The 20,224-nt window shown below is 38.0% G+C and overlaps 1 protein-coding gene across 1 annotated transcript in view; it reads right to left on the bottom strand.

Annotated features, from left to right (window-relative positions):
- Window positions 1-20,224, bottom strand: part of C13H8orf34 (chromosome 13 C8orf34 homolog) — a 408,836-nt gene that overhangs the window by 258,046 nt on the left and 130,566 nt on the right. Inside the window, 1 exon segment of the mRNA XM_053559485.1 lies at window positions 1,774-1,946. Coding sequence (XP_053415460.1) covers window positions 1,774-1,946 — 173 coding nt within the window.

Raw genomic sequence — 20,224 nt, 5'->3', positions numbered from 1 at the left:
ACACAGTCAAACACAAACACTTCCTCCCCTTCCGCCCTCCTCTTAAGACAAAGGACCTAGTTAGCCCCATCCCTGAGAGGTTCATGCCAAAGAACCCTAAATTTCTGAGCAAACTATGGAATTTGTCCACCCCTTATGGGCCCCATATAAAAGGGGTCTCTGACTGCCCCCAGGCACAGATGCCACCTTTCAATAAACCTGCCCTGAACATCTCTGCTCCAGTCTCCTCTCTGGGTGCCACCACTTACACCTTTCAAAAACAACTTTTCAAACAAATACTTGGGAATCTTCATGGACTGAGTTTTCTGAAAAAGGGAATCAACTAGGATTGGAGAAAACGTTCCCTTTTACTGAGTATTCAGGGCTCACTGAAGCTAGGAAGAAAACAGAAGCCTTAACATTTGCTGTAAGTAGTTCTGGTTGTTATTATTATGACTAACTGAAAGCCAAATGAAAGTTGACATTTCTCTATTTTATATTTAAGAACTAAAGATCTACCAATGCAGAAAATTAAAGGTCTAGTGGGTTTCCATAAGTCTAGTATTAAATATAAAATTACCCTGGTTGACAGGTGAAATTGATCTGGCATTTCATAAAAGAAGGGTTTTCTTCTCCTTATACAGGACACTTCAACTCTTTAAATAATTTAAAAGTTATTTCTCGTGAAAACAGAATCAATTTTCTATATGCCTGAAGCATATTAACAAGTATTCTGAATTTCCTCCCCTCCAGCCAAGTGATAAGTCAAAGCAAAGAACCCCTGAAAGCTATTACATTGTAGAAAATACAATTTTCTCCTTGAGAAAGAATAGTTATTGGTTGCTGCTAAATAGAACATAGAAAATACCAAGTTACTGTAACTATGTTGTGCATAGAAAAAACTGTTCTGTGATGGTCAAGGAGCAACACTCACCGACGTTTAAGCTCCTGTCACATTTCAATTTGGGAGCGTGTAAATCCCTTTCCTCAATCTCAGTTATGCCAGGCATCCCGTAAAACTTTGCACCCAGATGCCTCGTAAAAGTTTTCATTTTTGTTTTGAGTTTTACCCATTGCAGTTGGTATAAAGAAAAGGAATATTCTGAACATAGCTTTTTCTAACAAACACGATCTGGACATTTCAGCATTACTCCACTACCAGCAGGGGGGCACTTAAGGAAAATTTCCTGCCACCATTCTGAGTATCAGGGGTCTGAGTACAACAAAAAGAATATGGATTTTCAAATTCACAAATCATAGTAGCTTCTAAAACTAAACAAAAAAGTATAAACCATCATATTCAATCACAGTTGTCAACTCTAAATGTAAATGGTTCTAAATCAAGGTTTCCCTCTCTCTCTAGTCTGCACTAACTCTGCCCCCGGTGGTCTGTTATGCATTTAATAGTTTTATGGTCTCTGATGACTAAATATTTCCCATACGAACAAAGTCCCTCTTCTCCAATTCTTAACAGCCAGGCACTCCCTGCACAGTGCTATCGTAGGTCAGTACATCCTTTTGAATATGGCAGTGCATGTCCTTGAAATTATTAGTAACAAAGAGATGCTGAGCTCCTAGATGCGAAGAAAAAACTCTAAACCAAAACCCCCAAACAAGTCTAACAACATTCTAATTTTAAAACAGAGAAAATAATTTTTTGTCCCAGGTGGAATCAAACATAATTTCTACATAAAATGACTAGAAGGGATTTCATCAAAATCATCCACTTGGGTTTATTCACCCTTTACCTGTAATGACTGAGAACACAGAATCTTAGCAGACAGCTCCTCTCACCTTCCCGCAGGGCTCGAGCCATTGTCCTCACTTTCCCATTGGTCATTTTTACTTCTCGGAACTGGTGGCTGCAGCATTTCAGCGGCTAGTGGGTCTGCATCATTTTCTTCTCTACCAATCCATTCTCCAATCACACGGGGCCTCAGGAGGGAAGAATTAAAAGCCACTGTTTCCTGAAGACAAGAAAAGAATGTGCTGCCTTACACTGTTTTGTCTTGTTAACAAGGGAAATAATAGTGTCTAGAGTTTTGACTGCTTACTCCAACCAAAAGTGCTCCCTTCTTCTTCCTGAATTGATGTAAAACTTCGGTTCTCTCCTTCTCTACTAGAAGACTTGTACTAAATGATTTCTGCTAATTCCTGAAGGTCATTGCACTAAAGGATGCAGGAGTGAAACCTTGGATTTGGATTTGGAAGGCTGCCTGTGTGTTCTCAGGAAGAGGCTTAGGACAGCACTTGTGTCAGAAAAGTGTGTAGTAGGGGCCATGTAGGAAAAGAGCTTGGTGCCATCACTGCTGGGAAATGGCAAATAATTTCTCAAAGGGAAACTGGGTTGCATTCAGGAACCAGGAATATGAGGAGACAGGGCTGGAAGGCTGCATTGACTCCAATTGTGAAGCATTTTGGACTTCTAAGGATCTGGTAGTTCAAAATAGGGCAATATCAATAACAGGTATGTTATGCTAATTTAACAAATATTAACATCATTTCTTCACTTGGCCATGCTGCATCCATTAAAATGATCTTGAGGATAATCCTGGATTAACATAACTGCTACAGATGTTTTAAGTGAAGAAAAGGACAAGTTAAAAAGCGATACCTACAGTATGATCTAATTTTTGTTTAACAAATTCATATGGGTGTCTATCAATCACTAATTCATTTATTCATTCTCTAATATTTATTAAGAAATACTATGCACAAAGATCTCCTTTATACGTTAAGGAAAACACTAGTGAATAAGGCCAACATTTAATGCTTTTGGCATTTCTATGTCTTGTCTTTTCAATATTCGATGGGTAAATACGTAGTTTCCGTAAGAAAAATATCTTCCCTGACAAATATTGGCCTTATTTAAACTAAGTTTAGTGCTAAAATTTAGTATTACAAGACTCTTGAATAATTCCTTAAAAGTTCAGAACTAGTGTTCTGAGACTTCACAATTCACAAAAATATTATGCAAATCCAAGGCAGAATACAAATACGATATTACAATATGTGAAATGTAATATATAATTAACATACAAATATAATACAAAAGCAACACATGAAATACGATTTGATGAGCATTTCTCCAATTGACAGTCAGTGGTAGAAAGTAGTTAGGTTCCTTGTCTACACTATATGAAAATAGAGCAGGCAGATTTTAGAAACAGTGTAATAATTTAGCAACTAATCTTAATCCCTTATATGCTTATGTTGCCAGCATCAGGAAATCAAAGCAGTACAATAGAGTTTGGCTGTGAAATCAAGCAATCAAATTAATGTTTTGAAATAAACAGAAAGATATATTCATCTGCCAGAATTTAATATGATTTGAAGTATAGGAACTAAAATGAGATAGTGTTCATTTTAAAATCTATTGTTTACTTTTAAAAGCAGATGACGGTGAAGATGCATTTCAAACTAACAAAAATCTATGAACATATCTACAGCTTTTTTTCAGCCTGTGAGACTTTGAAATGTTACCCATTCTCTGGATTTCATTGTCTCCAGCTGTGAAATGGGATGACAAGAATGACTGAACTTATTGTATCAAATGAATGAGTAGGTAACATAGTTAAACCATAAAGTTCTGCGCCTATGCTAGATATAATTATTTAAAGATGTGGACTGTTTTCCAACCATTTCTATATATTTGATTCATCACAGGTGCAATGGGCAGAATGGACAGAAACAGACGCTTGGTAGTCAAGGTGGACAGAGTAACAGAACAGGAAATTGGCAGTGCAGGTTTCTGTGTTATCAAGTTTCATTTAATGGATAATACGTATAAAAGGTGGAGTAATATGGCTGGGTGCAGTATCTCCAGCTCCTAATCCTCAGCCTGGGAGGCTGGGGCCAGTGGATCCCCTGAGCTCAGGGATTCTAGACCAGTCTGAGCAAAAGTGAGACCCCCATCTCCACTAAAAACAGAAAAAAAACGCTGGACATTGTGGCAGGTGCCCACAGTGCCAACCTATAGTCCCACTCTGAAAATTGAGGCAGTGGACAGCTGGAGCTCAGGAGTTTGAGACCAGCCTGAGCAAGAGTGAGACCCTGTCTCTGCTAAAAATAGAAAAATTGGCGGGGCATTGTGGCTAGTGCCTATAGTCCCAGCTACTCGGGAGGCTAAGGCAAGAGGATCTCTTGAGCCCAAGATTTTGAGGTTGCTGTGAGCTGTGATGCCCCAGCACTCCACACAGGGTATACATAAATAAATGAGTGATTCGATGATAATATTATTTATATATGGGGCAGAACTGAGCTTAGAGATTTGTCTTTGCCATTGGCTCAAAGTAGACAAGAATTGGAACAAATACATTGACCACTGGAACAACAGAAATGAATGGGTTTAGGACTATAAACAAAAAATGAAATAGGTTCCAGAGCTGGGTGTGAACAAAAAGTTAAGAACTGCAGAGAATCAGAAAGACCCACTAGGTTGCTTACTGGGAAATTAAGCACAGAGAGAGGAAAAATGGTGTGATATTCAGGATGATTAACTCCAGCTAGCAGCACAAGCTCAGTGAGAAATAGCTGACTGCAAACAACACTAAGAATTGCAAACAGGGTCAAAGGAGTCCAGAAGTGAATGTTTCACAGGTGAAAAAAACGGGACTCAACAATTTTTCTTTTTCTGAAATGTGTAAAGCTCTTTATACTCTTTCCATTTTAATGTTGATGAAAAGATGGAAGCCAAAAGGCCTGACACAGTGCCTCACACCTGTAATCCTAGCACTCTAGGAAGCCGAGGTGAGTTGATTGCCTGAGCTCAGGAGTTTGAGGCCAGTCTGAGCAAGAGCAAGACCCCATCTCTAAAAAAATAGCCAGGCCTTGTGTGGGCAAATGTAGTCCCAGCTACTTGGGAGGCCGAGGCCAGAGGATTGCTTGAGCCAGAGTCTGAGGTTGTCGTGAGCTATGACACCACGCACTCTACCCAAGGTGATAAAGTGAGACTGTCTCAAAAAAAAAAAAAAAAAGATGGAAGTCAAGAGTACTTTCTCTTTTTTAAAAATTTATATATCTAGAAATTCCAGCATATAAATCTAGGAAAGTATGATGTTGGTATTTTAATGGGGATTGCATTGAATCTGTAGATTGCTTTGGGAAGTATAGACATTTTTAACAATGTTGATTCTTCCTAGCCATGAACATGGTATGTTCTTGCATTTGTTAGTATCTTCTGCTATTTCTTTACTTAGGGTTTCATAATTTTCTTTATAGAGGTCATTCACCTATATTCCTAGGTATTTCATTTTCTTTGAAGCTACTGTGAAGGGAATCGTGTCCTTAATTAGATTCTCAGGTTGGCTGTTATTGACATATACAAAGGCTACTGATTTGTGGACATTGATTTTATATCCTGAGACATTATTCTATTTTTAGATCACTTACAGGAGTCTTGGGGTTGAGTCTCTGGGGTTTTCTAAGTATAAGATCATATCCTCAGCAAAGAGGGAGAGTTTGACCTCCTCTGCCCCCATTTGGATTCCCTTTATTTCCTTCTCTTCCCTGATTGGCTAGAACTTCAAGCACCGTGTTGAGTAGCAGTAGTGATAGAGGACAACCTTGTTCTATGTACCTACAGAAGGTTAAAACAGCAGTTTTTTTGATATATTATTTGTATTTGATTAAGCTAAATAAACATCTTACCATGTATCTTGTGAAAGAATTTTCATGAAGAGTGCTATTCTTAACACTACATATAATAGATCACAAACATTAGTATACTGCAAAAGAAACTTTATAATGCAAACAAATACAAAATGTTTTTGAAAATATTTTAAAAACATGGGTAAACAAATCATTTAAATTTTCAGGGATAAACTTGATAAATCCTAATAATTCTTTAGCAATGTAAAAAATATATATATTGGCTCAGCGCCCATAGCACAGTGGTTATAGCACTAACCACATGCACTGAGGCTGGCAAGTTCAAACCCAGCCCAGGCCAGCTAAACAATAATGACAACTGCAACAAAAAAAGAGCTAGGCATTGTGGTGGGCGCCTGTAGTCCCAGCTACTTGGGAGGCTGAGGCAAGAGAATCACTTAAGTCCAAGAGTTTGAGATTGCTGTGAGCTGTGACACCACAGCACTCTATCAAGGGCAACATAGTGAGACTCTGTCTCTAAAACAAACAAACAAAAAATGTTCTTTTGGCCTTTTGAGGTTAGAGGTCCTCAGATGTTGAATTTTTTAGCAAGTAAGCTTAAATTTAATAAGAGAAGCACTGCCATTCAAAAATTCTCTAAAAGGTCACAAAGTTCCATAGCACAGCCTATCAGCAAGAGGCTCGCCTATCCGGGAAGTAGTTACCTTATTCCAAGAAGCCTGCTCTCAATGGCTAACCAACGATGAGATAGTGAGTGCAAATGGTGTGACCACTGGTTATCAGCACAACACTTGCTCATACTCCAAGTTATGTGAATCTCTCTTTTCTTGTTAGTAAGAGTGGATGTTAATAGAAAGCTAAGATCATATCTTTTTTTTTTTATTTTTTTCCTTTTATTAAATCATATGTACATAGATCATGAATACATTTATGCCTTTGTGGGATTCAAAGTGTTGACTTTTTGTGCAAATTGGAGTGCTTACATCCTACTAATTAACATAGCTTTCACCTCATTTACTTAATCACAGTGTTAAGACATTTGTGTTCTATCCTTGATAGATTTGACTTATACCCTTGCAATATGCTCCATAGGTGTGGTCCCACCATTAACCCTCCCTCTATCAAACTACCCCCGTCCCCTCTCATTCCCCTCCCCTTCCCTCCTTCATCCCTGGCTATAGTTGTGATTCATCTTTCATATGAAAGTGTGAGTGATTATAAATTAGTTTCCTAATAGTACTGAGTACACTGGATATTGTTTTTTCCATTCCTCAGATACTTCCATTTTCCAGCTCCATCCCGGTACACATAAAAGAGGTAAAGTCTCCATCTTATCTTAAGGCTGCATAGTATTCCATGGTATACATTTACCACAATTTATTAATCCATTAATGGGTCGATGGACTCTTGGGCTTCTTCCGTGACTTGGCAATTATGAATTCAGCTGCAAGGAATAATCTGGTGCAAATATCTTTGTTGCAAAGTGATTTTTGGTCTTGTGGATATACACCTAGTAAAGGAATTGCAGGATCAAACAGCAGGTCTACATTTAGATCCCTGAGTGTTCTCCAAACTTCTTTCCAAAAGGAACGTACTAGCTTGCATTCCCACCAGCAATGTAGAAGTGTTCCCTTTTTGGGCAACACCCGTGGCTCAGTCGGTAAGGCACCGGCCCCATATACCGAGGGTGGCGGGTTCAAACCCGGCCCCGGCTGAACTGCAAACCAAAACATAGCTGGGCGTTGTGGCGGGCACCTGTAGTCCCAGCTACTCGGGAGGCTGAGGCAAGAGAATCACTTCAGCCTAGGAGTGGCTGAAGTGAGCTGTGTGATGCCATGGCACTCTACCGAGGGCGATAAAATGAGACTCTGTCTCTACCAAAAAAAAAAAAAAGAAGTGTTCCCTTTTCACCACATCCATGCCAACATCTGTAGTTGTAGGATTTTGTGATGTGGGCTACTCTTACTGGAGTTAGATGATATCTCAAAGTGGTTTCGGTTTGCATTTCTCTGATGATTAAGGATGATGAGCATTTTTTCATGTGTCTGTAGACCATGTGCCTGTTTTCTTTGGAGAATCTTCTGTTCATGTTTCTTGCCCACAATGAAATGGGATTACTTGTTCTTTTCTTATTAATAAGTATGAATTCTCTGTGGATTCTGGTTATTAGACGGTTGTCAGAAACATAACCTGCAAATTTCCTCTCCCAGTCTGAGGGCTGTCTACTTGCTTTACTTACTGTGTTCTTGGCAGTGCAGCATTTGGCTAGATGGGCAGGTAAGGTGCAATTGGTTTGGGGGCTCCTGGAGTTGTGGTTAACCAGCTTTTTGTCAAGGAGCTGGGACTGGTCACTGTACTTTTTTTCCCCTACCACTTTGGCAAGGACGCGTACAGTATTACAGTCTGAGGCTCTGGGGACCTGCGTGGTGTGGTGGGGTTAGGTGGCTCTGTCTTGTACTCAGCTGGTCTTTGTCCGATCCTACTGCATCAGTGACTCTGGGCTGAAGTCTCAGATGTGGAGAAATACAAGCAACTAAGACCCCCTGCCCCACACGGGCAACAACTGGAAGAGGAAAATCCACCCTCCTGCTACCACACAACCAGGGTACCACCTTGGAGGGTCCTCGGGTGATTGGCCCAGGTCGGGAGTTCCAAACCAATTGACCCAGTCAGTACCAACTCTCAAGTGGCTGAGTTTGAAAGGTCTCCAGCAACTAGATACCCGAGGTCTACTGGCTCACGCCAGTGCTCTGTGGAGTCAGAAAGGCCCGCCCAGTAGCAGAGTTGGACCAGAGGGGCTGGTGTCTCTTTCCCCACCTTGCACCTCTTTCATACCCAGTCACTAGTAACCCCACAGGGCTGTGGTCCTGTTCCCTCCAATAAGCAGATGTGCCAGGGCTATGCGCCTGCCAGAATCAAAGGAAAATGTCTCCTCGGCCCAGCCACCACCCTCTGCCACCAGCCGGCTGGGGGAGCTGAAGCCTGCCTGCCTCAGATACTCAGTGGCAACTGGGGAGTGCTCCACCTGAGCTCAGGGCAAACCTGAGGATAAGAAGTCAGCAAATGTTCTCCTCCCTCAGCCACCGTGCCACTGCCCCAGCCACTCTGCAGCACTGGTATCCCTACAGGGCAAGGTCTGGCTTCTTCTGGCAATCCTCAGAGTTGGGGAGGTGTCTCTCCAAAACTAGACCCCAGTGGGATCGCTCTACCATTGCTGAATCTTCGTGGGAGGTGTCACTGTGCAGCTCCCAGGCAGCTCCCGCGGCCGGGGAGGCAGCTGGAGAGGAGGCTCCAGGAGCACAGAGGCACTACGGCTCCAGCAGGGCAGGGCATGTGACAGCTCCGGCAGGGCCAGGGGCATGGGTCGCAGGCCTCCTCCTGCAGCTGGTTTGAACTTTTGCAGAGGCAAGCCAAACAGCCTCAACCCCTCTGTCTGTCTGCACTACTGCTGAGCTCAGTGTTACGGTGCAGGTTTCCTACACAGCCCTTGCAGTGCCCAGTCCTGGCAATGAACCGCAGACATTCTGGTCAGTGCAGGGGTTAGGCTTCCAAACCCTCAGGAGAGGGACGAAGGGTGGACTGGAAGTTCAAAATGGCAGGGAAAATGTTAGTTCAATTTTCATGGCTGGCAAGAAAGTACTCAAGATAAGAGGTCTTCAGTTCACCGCTGCCTGTAGAAAACCCACAGCAAGCAAAAAACAAAACAAACAAAAAAACCAACTCTCTTTGGGGAGGGAATGCACACTCTTTTTCTTTGGGATGAGTTTTGTACCTGGAAATTTGCTTTCTTAGAGTTGCTGCTTGCCTTAGCAGAGGTGATGTACAGTTCTCACTCCTCTCTCTCAGCTTGGGTCCCATTCTCCAGCTTTATTGGGTACTTTCTGGTCATTATCCTCCCTCTGGACGAGAGATTCTGTTGAAAGCTGGCTCCAGTCGGCCATCTTGCCTCTCTCCCCCCAGAGATCGTATCTTAAACACCTTTGTTCTCTCAAAAAAAACTAGCACAATTCCGGTTTCATAAAATAAGCACAAAAAAAAATGCTGATTGAATTTTTTTAATCTAAGAAAAAAACACAATGCATATGTAATGAACTATGAAGTATCTCTTAAGTAAAAATCATGAAAATAATTCAGGGGCAACATCAACTAACATACTTCTCAAACTTTATCAAAATAAATTCTACAACACAATGTTCAGTTTTGAATAATGAAATATTTCTTGTATATAAATTATTTTAATTCTGCCACTTCACATAAGGAAATTTTTAGAACACAGAATTCTGCTATAAAAACACATTAGATGTTTGGACTTGACAATGAGCATCCTTAAACTACCCATACATTGAACCTGAATTGGAAACTAAATAAGGTAATATAAGTAGACAGTTAAAAACTCTTTTACCTGCCAGGCCTGGGGGCTCATGCCTTTAATCCTAGCACTCTGGGAGGCCGAGGTGGGTGGCTCACTTGAGCTCATAGGTTCAAGACCAGCCTGAGCCACAGCAAGACCATGTCTCTAAAAATAGCCAGGCAAGAGAATCGTTTGAGTCCAAGAGTTTGAGGTTGCTGTGAGCTATGATGCCATAGCACTCTACTGGGAACAACAAAGTGAGACTTTGTCTCAAAAATAAAAAAATAAAAACTCTTTCACCATTAGCCCTTATTCTTTTTAGTAATTAGTAAGTATTGATCCACACTTAGTACAATTAGTGTGTACTAGCCAAACACCAGGACATCAGTAACTGGAACTATTCTAAGAATTTTGTTTTAATCCTTAAAGCTATTTACTTATGAACACATATTCTTCTCAAAAACTTTATATCACTACATTGAAAAACCTGGAACTATTTACATCTTACTAGTCAACAGGTTAAAACTGTAACATGAATAATATAAGGGGAGAAAATGGATTTTATTTTATTCAGAACATGTTGATAAGAGATGCTTGTGGCTCTCAAGTTGCATTATCAAGTTTCAACTTAGCATATACTTTCCATAAGGTCAGTTATAAATGGAGGGCAAGGATATAAGATAGCTTTGGTTTATACTGCTTTATAATGATTAACTTTAGAAAGTTTATTTGAAAAAACTAGACCAATCTTGCTGATTTATATCCATACACATTTACTGGTGAAGATGAGAAACTATCCTGTAGGTCTCAAAGTGTGTAATTTATACAGAGAAGCTAAAGAGAGAAGAAAAAGGGAAGGTGGTAGACATAGAGGGGAAAAACCAACAAAATGAAGCCGTGAGGTCAGGTCTCAAAACTTTGTTTAAAAAGGCCTCTCAAAGATGTAAACTATTTTTTAAAAATTGTATGATAAACAAATTAAAATTGTATATATTTAAGCTGTGCAATGGGATGTTTTGATACGGATACACATCATGAAATGATTACAATAATCAGGGCAATTTAAAGAATGAACTACATTTTACCATGTGCACCTACCACGTTGAACATGCGTATGCTATTTAATTGTTTCCACATCAACTTTCTCATTCTAACTTACATCCATGTCATTCCCCTTTGCTCATTTTGTTTGCTGATTTTCATACTCCCTTCTTTAAAATTATTTTTTTATATTTATCATTTGCCCTCTTTTATTTTTTTATTTTTTTATTAAGTCTTTGTACATAGATCATAAATACACTTATGTCATTATGGGATTCGATGTGTTGATTATTTGTACAAATTGGAGTGCTTACATCCTATTAATCAAGATAGCTTTCACCTCATTTACCCAATTATAGCATTAAGACATTTGTGTTCTACACCTGATAGATCCAACTTGTACTTGCAATGTGCTCTATAGATGTGGTCCCCCTACTAACCCTCCATCAACCTATGCCCCTCCCTTCCCCTCTCCCTCACCTAACCCTCCTAGGCTATAGCTGTGTTTCATTTTTCATACGAAAGTGTGAGTGATTATAAATTGGTTTCACAGTAGTACTAAATACATTGGACATATTTTCTTCCATTCTTGAGATACTTTACTAAGAAGAATATTTTCCAGCTCCATCCATGTCAACATAAAAGAGGTAAAGTCTACATTTTTAATGCTGCATAGTATTCCATGGTATACATATACCACAATTTATTAATCCATTCATGGGTCAATGGGCACTTGAGCTTCTTCCATGACTTGGCAATTATGAATTGAGCTGCAATGAACAATCTGGTGCAAATATCTTTATTGTCAAATGATTTTTGGTCCTTTAGATAAACACCTAGAAGAGGAATTGCAGGATCAAACGGCAGGTCTTCATTTAGATCCCTGAGAGTTCTCCAAATTTCCTTCCAAAAGGAACGCACTAGCTTGCATTCCCACCAGCAGTGCAGAAGTGTTCCCTTTTCTCCACATCCATGCCAACATCTGTAATTTTGGGATTTTGTGATGGTGGGCTACTCTTACTGGACTTAGATGGTATCTCAGAGCAGTTTTGATTCGCATTTCTCTAATGATTAAAGATGATGAGCCTCCCACCACCAAAATAAAATTACTTCTTATTGTATAATTTCACTCTCCTCTCTGAACTTCTACTTTCTTACTTTGTTTCTGCCTGGTCCACAAATACTCCACTTTAGTCATGTGGACAATTGTTATATGACTGAGTGAAAATAACAGCTATAATAATTAGAGTGTGTGACATATCTCTTGGGGACAAGACACAGTTATAAGAGGGACTTTACCTAACAAATTTAAGTGGTGTATCCTGGTTCTTGGTACCCTCAATGATTCCCCAACCATTAAAAAAAAAAAAAATACCCTTAGTAAGAAATTATCATGGACCACAGAAGCCCAGTTGGGACTATGGGCTAGATAAGTAAATTTTATTGTATCTTAGTAATTTTAAGAATTTCTCTGCTATTCTTTCTTCTCATACTAGAGATCTTTAAAAAATTCCCTCTTCAAAATATTCACTCTTGCTAGATAAAATGGAACAAGACATCATTTAAATGCAAAGCTGAGAGAAAGGAGTTTGTGCGAATCATCAGAAGAGAAAGTCTAAGTGTAGGCAGGAAAGTGAGAGGAGCTTATGCAAGCAGCTGCTCTGTGCATTTGGACAGATTTGTGGTAGCCTAGAACAAGATCAAGTCTTTTGTGTATAGCAGAATGAGGGTGTTCAGGACCCTGATTCTTTAATCGCCCTGTGCCAATGTCCTTCAATATATGACTTTAGAGTTCCTCTCATAAATGTGGAATATATTTTCCTCTACATGAGACTTAACTTTCATCAACAGAACAGGCAGAATTTACCATGCACCATGTAAAGCCAAGGCCTCCAAGGGCCTTGCATGTTTCCACTATTTCTCTTGCAATTCTGGCATCCTTAAAGTAAAGACATGCCTATGCTAGTCCACTAATCTCAGAGGAGAGTAAGAAACATTTGGAACATATGTGAGTTATCTTAGACAAATCTAGCTTGTACCAGCTGACAGGCAGCCTTCAGATATATGAGGAAGTCCAGATCAGATCAGCTGAGCCTACCTAGACAAGAGCCAGCCTGGAGTAGCTGAACCCCAATGAGGGAGTAGAAAAAAATCTTTGTATTAATTAATATTGTATTAAGCCAGGGTGTTTTGAAGTAAATTGTTCTATAGCTATAGCTAATCAAGACAGAAGTTGACAATAGAAGTAGAGTGTTGTTTTAAAAAAAAAAGTAAAATATATGCCACTGACTTTGGGATATAGTGGCAAGTGAAGACTGTAAAAATGGCAAGGAATTTATTATGGGAGGTTAGAAAAATGAAGACCAATGTTATGTGTTGTTAAAGTATTTGGTAAAACTATAATCTATCATAACTTGGAAGGTAAAAAGTGAAGCTAATAATCTTTTGGACTCGGGCGATGAAGAAAAATATTGCAGACATCTCCTATTTACATTAGCTACCTATGATATGTTTCTTCACGAAACAGATGAGCTTAGAAAATAACTGGCCAATTTTCAAGGAAAACTCAGAGAAAACATAAAAGGTCTGGCTGAGTTTCTTATCCCCAGCCTTTCCAGGCAGCTAAGGATTTTTAAATTAACATAATCTTTGTACAAATATTAAATTCGTGTCCTTCTCACAAAGATAAACTTCCTCGTAAAGAATGAATCTAGGATGTGGTTTAAGACCCTTTAATAAGACCTCTAAAAAAAATAAGATGGTGCCTATTGAGGTGTTTCCCCAGACCTAAAACACAGTAATTAAATCTAGAAAGAGAGCTATGTCTTGAAAATAATTGCAGATATAATTTTGGCCCAAGAAGGGGAGATGAATCAATTTATACATATGAAGTAATAAATTGAGACAGTTGGATTGACAAAAGTATCAATCTAACCTAAAAAGCACTGTGAAGAGCCCACTGGGCCCGTTTTTCCACAGTAAGGAAGCAAGCTGAGGAAGCTGCTCAAAGGCATCTTGTTCAATGCCCACTTAAGAAATGGGCAAAGAGGCAAACATCAAAGGAAGAAGCTTCTAGAAGGTGAAGCCAAAAGCTGTGAGAAATTAAGAAATCCAGTTCCCACTCACTGGGTTCACAAGTCCTGGTGGAAAGACCCAATGACATTTGCCCAGTGAAATTTCAAATATGAGTCAGTGATTTTTATGAGCCTCTCATTATTCTTTTTCTAAAGTGAGTGTTTAATCTGTTTATCTCGTGTCAGTCTCTTCACATAACGGAAAGGAAGGAAGAAAACTGTCATTATTTTATACAGAAAACCATGAGAATTCAGAGACAAGTTATACATGACTTAATATGAATTCAACAACTTTACTGAATTTAACATTAAATTACAGAAATCATTTTTATTCCTATATGCCAGCTAGTTTGAAAATGTAACTTATAAAACAGATACCACTTAGCATAACAGCCAAAAAATTCAAGATGCCTCGGAATAAATTCAACGAAAATGTGCGTGACTTTTAACACTGTAAAATTTAATTACATGGAATTATGCTATGTTTATTGAATGACTCAGAAATGTAAAGATGACAATTCTCAATATCAATCTAAAACATGATACAACTCCAACCCCAGGGGGATAATAGAAATAAGCAAAAGAACAATGGAAGAAAACAGAGGGCCCAGAAACCATGTAAGTGACAGAAGAAGCATGCACATGGATGGGCAAATGACAAATTGTTTAATAAAAGGTTCCAGGAAATTGACTATCCATATCAGGAAAATATGTTCCAACTTCATACCATATGAAAAAAATAAATAAATAAATGCAAGTAGCGTAAAGGCTTAGGTATGAAAAAGAGAACTTTTATAAGAAAAGAAACAACAGTATTTTCATGGTAGACTTTTCCAAGTAGAATTTTTCAAACGAAACATCAATATTACAAGTTAAGACAAGTTAAGTTTAAAATTTTCTATTAATAGAAAACACTGTTTGTAACATAATTACAGTCTAGATGCAGTGGCTCACCCCTGTAATCCTAGCACTCTGATAGGCCAAGGCAGGAGGATCACATGAGCTGAGGAGTTCAAGACTAGCCTAAGTAAAAGTGAGACCCCGTCTCTACTAAGAAAAAAAAAATAGAAAAATTAGCCAGGCCTTATGGTGGATGCCTGTAGTTCCATCTACTCAGGAGGCTCAGGTAAGAGGCTCACTTGAGCTCAAGAGTTGGAGGTTGCTGTGAGCTGTAACATCACAGCACTCTACTCAAGGTGACAAAGTGAGAAAGAACTCTGTCTCAAAAAAAAAAAAGTATAAAGTCCTCAAAATTAGAGAATATAATTAAGATACAAATAACCAATAAAGATTGGCATTCAGAATTTAAAATTAACTCACATAAATCTAAAGACTAAAATAATTGAGCAACACAAATGGGCAAAAGAGAAAAGCAAGCATTCATCCTTTTGAAAATTACAAAATTGCTAACTCAATTTATAAGAAAACATTTTTCATTAAAATGGCAGACTGTGTTGAAAAGGATCAGGAGCAAAGAAAAATTACTACAAACTATTGGTGGGAGTCTAAATTGATACAACTTCTCTAAAGAGAAATTTTGCATTATCAAATGATAAAGTTAAAAATGCAGTAATCCATATCACATGACATATTGCAAAGAAAGTCATCTCCTAATTTTGTACCTGAGAGAAAGGACTGCTTGTGCAGAATAGGAGACATGTATACCAGTGTCTACAGCATCGTTTTTTGCAAGAACAAATTGTGAAAACTGCATTCAGTAAAGTTCCATTTATACAAAGTTTAAAACCATGCAAAACAAGGTAAGATATTTTTAGGAAAATTGTGTGTGTGCTGGAGTGTGAGTGTGCACGTGCTTGCATGTGTGTGTCCGCTATCATCGCAAAGAAAACAAGGGGATAAAGTTAAAATTCAGGACAGGGATGGAGTTGGTTATCATCTGGTATCATTACACAAGGCTTTCAGCTACATCAATTAGTTATTTTTCAGCTATATGGTAGATATTTAGGTATTCATTCTGTTATTCTTTACATATTTTGATGCATGCTATATTCATAATTTTTAAGGGTAAAGAAAGAATATTTGCTACATTAATTTCAAGTTCAATTAGTTGTATTTTTTTTTCTTTTGGTTCAGATACATTTTCATTCCTCAGTTAACTTCAATACCTCTCTCCCTGTGATTCTCAGTGGTTATATTACTTAATATTTCAGTGAGAAATGAAAGCAATCAGAAGAGAATTTATGTATCTTCTCACCACCAAACCCACCAGGATAGTAGCATTTTTGCCTTTGTTTTGACAAGTAAACTATCATTTCATGCTTTCTAAGGTCTGTCATATGGAAGGTACTGTATAAATATTTGTTGAATGAACAACACACCAAATATTTAAGTAACAAATGGTTCAATATTCCAAATGCATTACCAATATCATTACTGATCAGGGAAATATGAGTTAAAACCATAATGAAATACCACTTCCTACGTATGAGGACGGCTATGATTTTAAAGACAGACAATAAAAAATGATGGCCAAGACATGAAAAACCCTCACACTTCCGAGCAAGAATGCAAAATGCTGCAGACACTGTGAAAAACAATTTGGCAGTTCTTCAAAATTGTGAACATAGCATCACCATATGTCCCAGCATTTCCATTGCTATGTATATACCAAAAAGAGACAAAGAAACACATCCATATAAAAGCCTGCACACAGATATTCATAAAAACATAATTGATAATAGCTGTAAAGTGTAAATTACCCAAATGTCCACCAATTTATGAATGAGTAAAGAAAATGTAGTATAGAATACAGGAATAAGGAGGAATGAAGTACTGATATAAACTACAACAGGGGTGGACCCTGAAAACATCAGCTGAGACAACAGATGTGGACAACAATGACATAAGGTCACCTACTGTAATGATCCCATTTCCATGAAATTTCCCGAACAGGCAAATAAATTGGACAGAAAGTAGACTAGTGATTATTGAGGGATTAGAGGGACTGGAGAGTAGTGCAGGTGGATAGAGAGCTTATTTGGGGATGATAAACGTGTTCTAACATTAGCTTATGGAGATGGTTGCACAGCTCTGCGAATATACTTAAAAGCCACCAAAATGCATATTTTAAAAAGGTTTATTTTATGATAGGTGAACTGTATGCCAATAAAGCTGTTAACATAATGCATCAAATCCAGTTTTAGATATTTCCCTTTTATGGTGGAGAACGGTAAATGGATTTGGAGTGACACAGAGGAAAGATCACAACCCAGGAGGTGAATATTTGTTTCCACGTCTACCAAATATTAATTTGGGGATCTTAAGCAAATTCCTTAATCATTACAGTGCCAGCTTCTTTATATGTAAAACAGAAAAAGGGTAACCATTTCATCAGATCCTTTCGAGAACTAAATTCAACAGCACATCAAAAAGCACCTTGCATACGTCTTCACTCTAAAAAGTACCAAATAGCACCCTTCCTCTGCTTCTTCTCTATTTTCTACCCTTCTACCCCTAATTTAAAACATGTTACTCCTTATCATGGAGTATTTATTACTAATACAAAAGTGGAAAGAAATATATAAAAAAAAAAACCTTTGTACCCACACACCTTTCATCATCTCCCAACTCATGGGTGAACTAAGTTCATCTTTATGTCCCCCACATCCCTTCACACTTCTCCTTCCCTGCCCAGAGTATGTCAAAGTAAATCCCATTCATTCTGTCACATCATTTGTAAATATTAGAGTATCTACTTCTAAAATGAGTATTTTTTTGTAAACATGTATAATACCATTATCATACACAACAATAAATTAACAATACTATAATGTCAACAAACATCTATTAAGTTTTCCAATTTCGCTGGTTATCTAAGGGAAATTATCTCCACCCAAGTCAGGCTCTAAGCAAGACACTGTATGTTGCAACTGACTTAATTAAAAAATATACAATAAAATAAAAAAATACTCAGTCATAAACACATAGATCATGTATGTATACATTGATGCCTTTATGGAGTACAATGTGCTGATTTTGTATACAATTAGGAATGCTTCCATCAAACTAGTTAATATAGCCTTCACCCCATTTACTTAATTATTGTATTAAGATGTTTATACTCTATACTTATATATTTGGCATGTACCCTTGCAATATGAACCATAGGAATGGTCCCACTGTTTACTCTCCTTCCATTGAATCTCCCACCTCTCCTTCATCTTGGGCTATAGTTGTGATTTATCTTTCTTATGAAAGTGTGAGTGATTATAAATTGGTTTCATAATAGTACTGAGTATATTGGATACTTTTTCTTCCATTCTTGAGATACTTTACTAAGAAAATATGTTCCAGCTCCATCCATGTAAACATAAAAGAGGTAAAGTCAGCATCATTTTTAAGGCTGCATAATATTCTATGGTATACATACACCACAATTTATTAATACATTCATGGGTCAATGGGCACTTGGGCTTCTTCCATGACTTGGCAATTATGAATTGAGTTGCAATGAACAATCTGGTACAAATACCTTTGTTGTAAGGTGATTTTTGGTTTTTTGGATATACACCTAGCAGAGGAATTGTAGGGTCGAACAATATGTCTACTTTTAGATCCTTCAGTGTTCTCCAAACTATCTTCCAAAAGGAACATACTAGCTTGCATTCCCACCAGCAGTGCAGAAGTGTTCCCTCTTCTCCACATCCATAGCTTTGGAATTTTGTTATGTGAGCTACTCTTATTGGAGTTAGATGATATCTCAATGTGGTTTTGATTTGCATTTCTCTGATGATAAAAGATAATGATCATTTCTTCATGTGTCTGTATACCATGCTCCTGTCTTCTTCAGAGAATCTTCTGTTCATGTTTCTTACCCACAATGAAATGGGATCACTTGTTCTTTTCTTATTATTAAGTTTGAGTTCTTTGTAGATTCTGGTTATCAACCCATTGTCAGAAACATAACCTGCAAATATCCTCTCCCTATCTGACGGCTGTCTGCTTGCTTTACTTGCTATGTTCTTAGCTGTGCAGAGCTTTTTAATTTGATCAGATCCAAGTAATGTATTTTTGGTATTGCTTCAGCAGGGGATCCTCCTCATAAAGTATTCTCCCAGGCCAATTTCTTCAAGTTTCCCCTGAACTCTCTCCAATAATTTTTGTAGTCTCATGTCTTAAGTTTAAATCTTTTATCCAGTGAGAGTAAATTATTGTTAATGGTGAAAGGTGTGAGTCCAATTTCAGTCTTCTACAATTCACCAGCCAATTCACTCAGCACCATTTGTTAAATAGGGAATATTTCCCCCAATTTATAGTTTTGATAGGCTTGTCAAAGATGAAATGATGATAAGTGTCTGGGTTCATCTCTTGGTTCTTTATTCTGTTCCATACATCTACCTTTCTATTTTTGTACCAGTACCATGCTGTTTTGATCTCTATAGATTTATAGTATAGTCTGAAGTCTGGTAGCGTGATTCCTCCTGATTTGTTTTTATTTTTGAGTAATGTCTTGGCTATTCAAGGTTTTTTCTGTTTTCAGAAAATTTTTCCAATCTTTAAAGTATGACAGTGGAGCTTTAATAGGGACTGCATTAAAATTGTACATTGCTTTGGGTAGTATGGACGTTTTGATGATGTTGATTCTTCCCATCCATGAGCATGGTATGTTTTTCCATTTGTTAACATCTTCAGCTATTTCTTTTTTCAGAGTTTCATAGTTCTCTATATAGAGATCCTTCACATCCTCTGTTAGGTAAACTCTCAAATATTTCATCTTGTTTGGCACTACTGTAAAAGGAATAGAGTCTTGACTGTTTTTTCAGCTTGACTATTGTTGGTATTTATAAAAGATACTGATTTGTGAGTATTGATTTTGTAACCTGAGATGCTCCTGTAGTCCTTGATCACTTCTAAGAGTTTTGTAGTTGAGTCCCTGGGGTTTTCCAGATATACAATCATATCATCTGCGAAGAGTGAAAGTTTGATCTCCTCTGACCCTATCTGTATACCCTTCATCACCTTCTGTTGCCTGACTGTGATGGCTAAGACTTCTGTTATAACATTAAAAAGCAGTGGAGAAAATGAAAAACCTTGCCTGGTTTAATCTGAGTGGAAATTATTTCAATTTTACTCCATTCAATATGACATTGGCTGTGGGTTTAAAGTAGATGGCCTCTATCAGTTTAAGAAATGTCTCTTCTATACCTAT

Source organism: Nycticebus coucang, chromosome 13, assembly GCF_027406575.1.
Source record: "Nycticebus coucang isolate mNycCou1 chromosome 13, mNycCou1.pri, whole genome shotgun sequence".
Lineage (NCBI taxonomy): Eukaryota > Metazoa > Chordata > Mammalia > Primates > Lorisidae > Nycticebus > Nycticebus coucang.
This window is presented reverse-complemented; position numbering and strand designations above follow the sequence as displayed.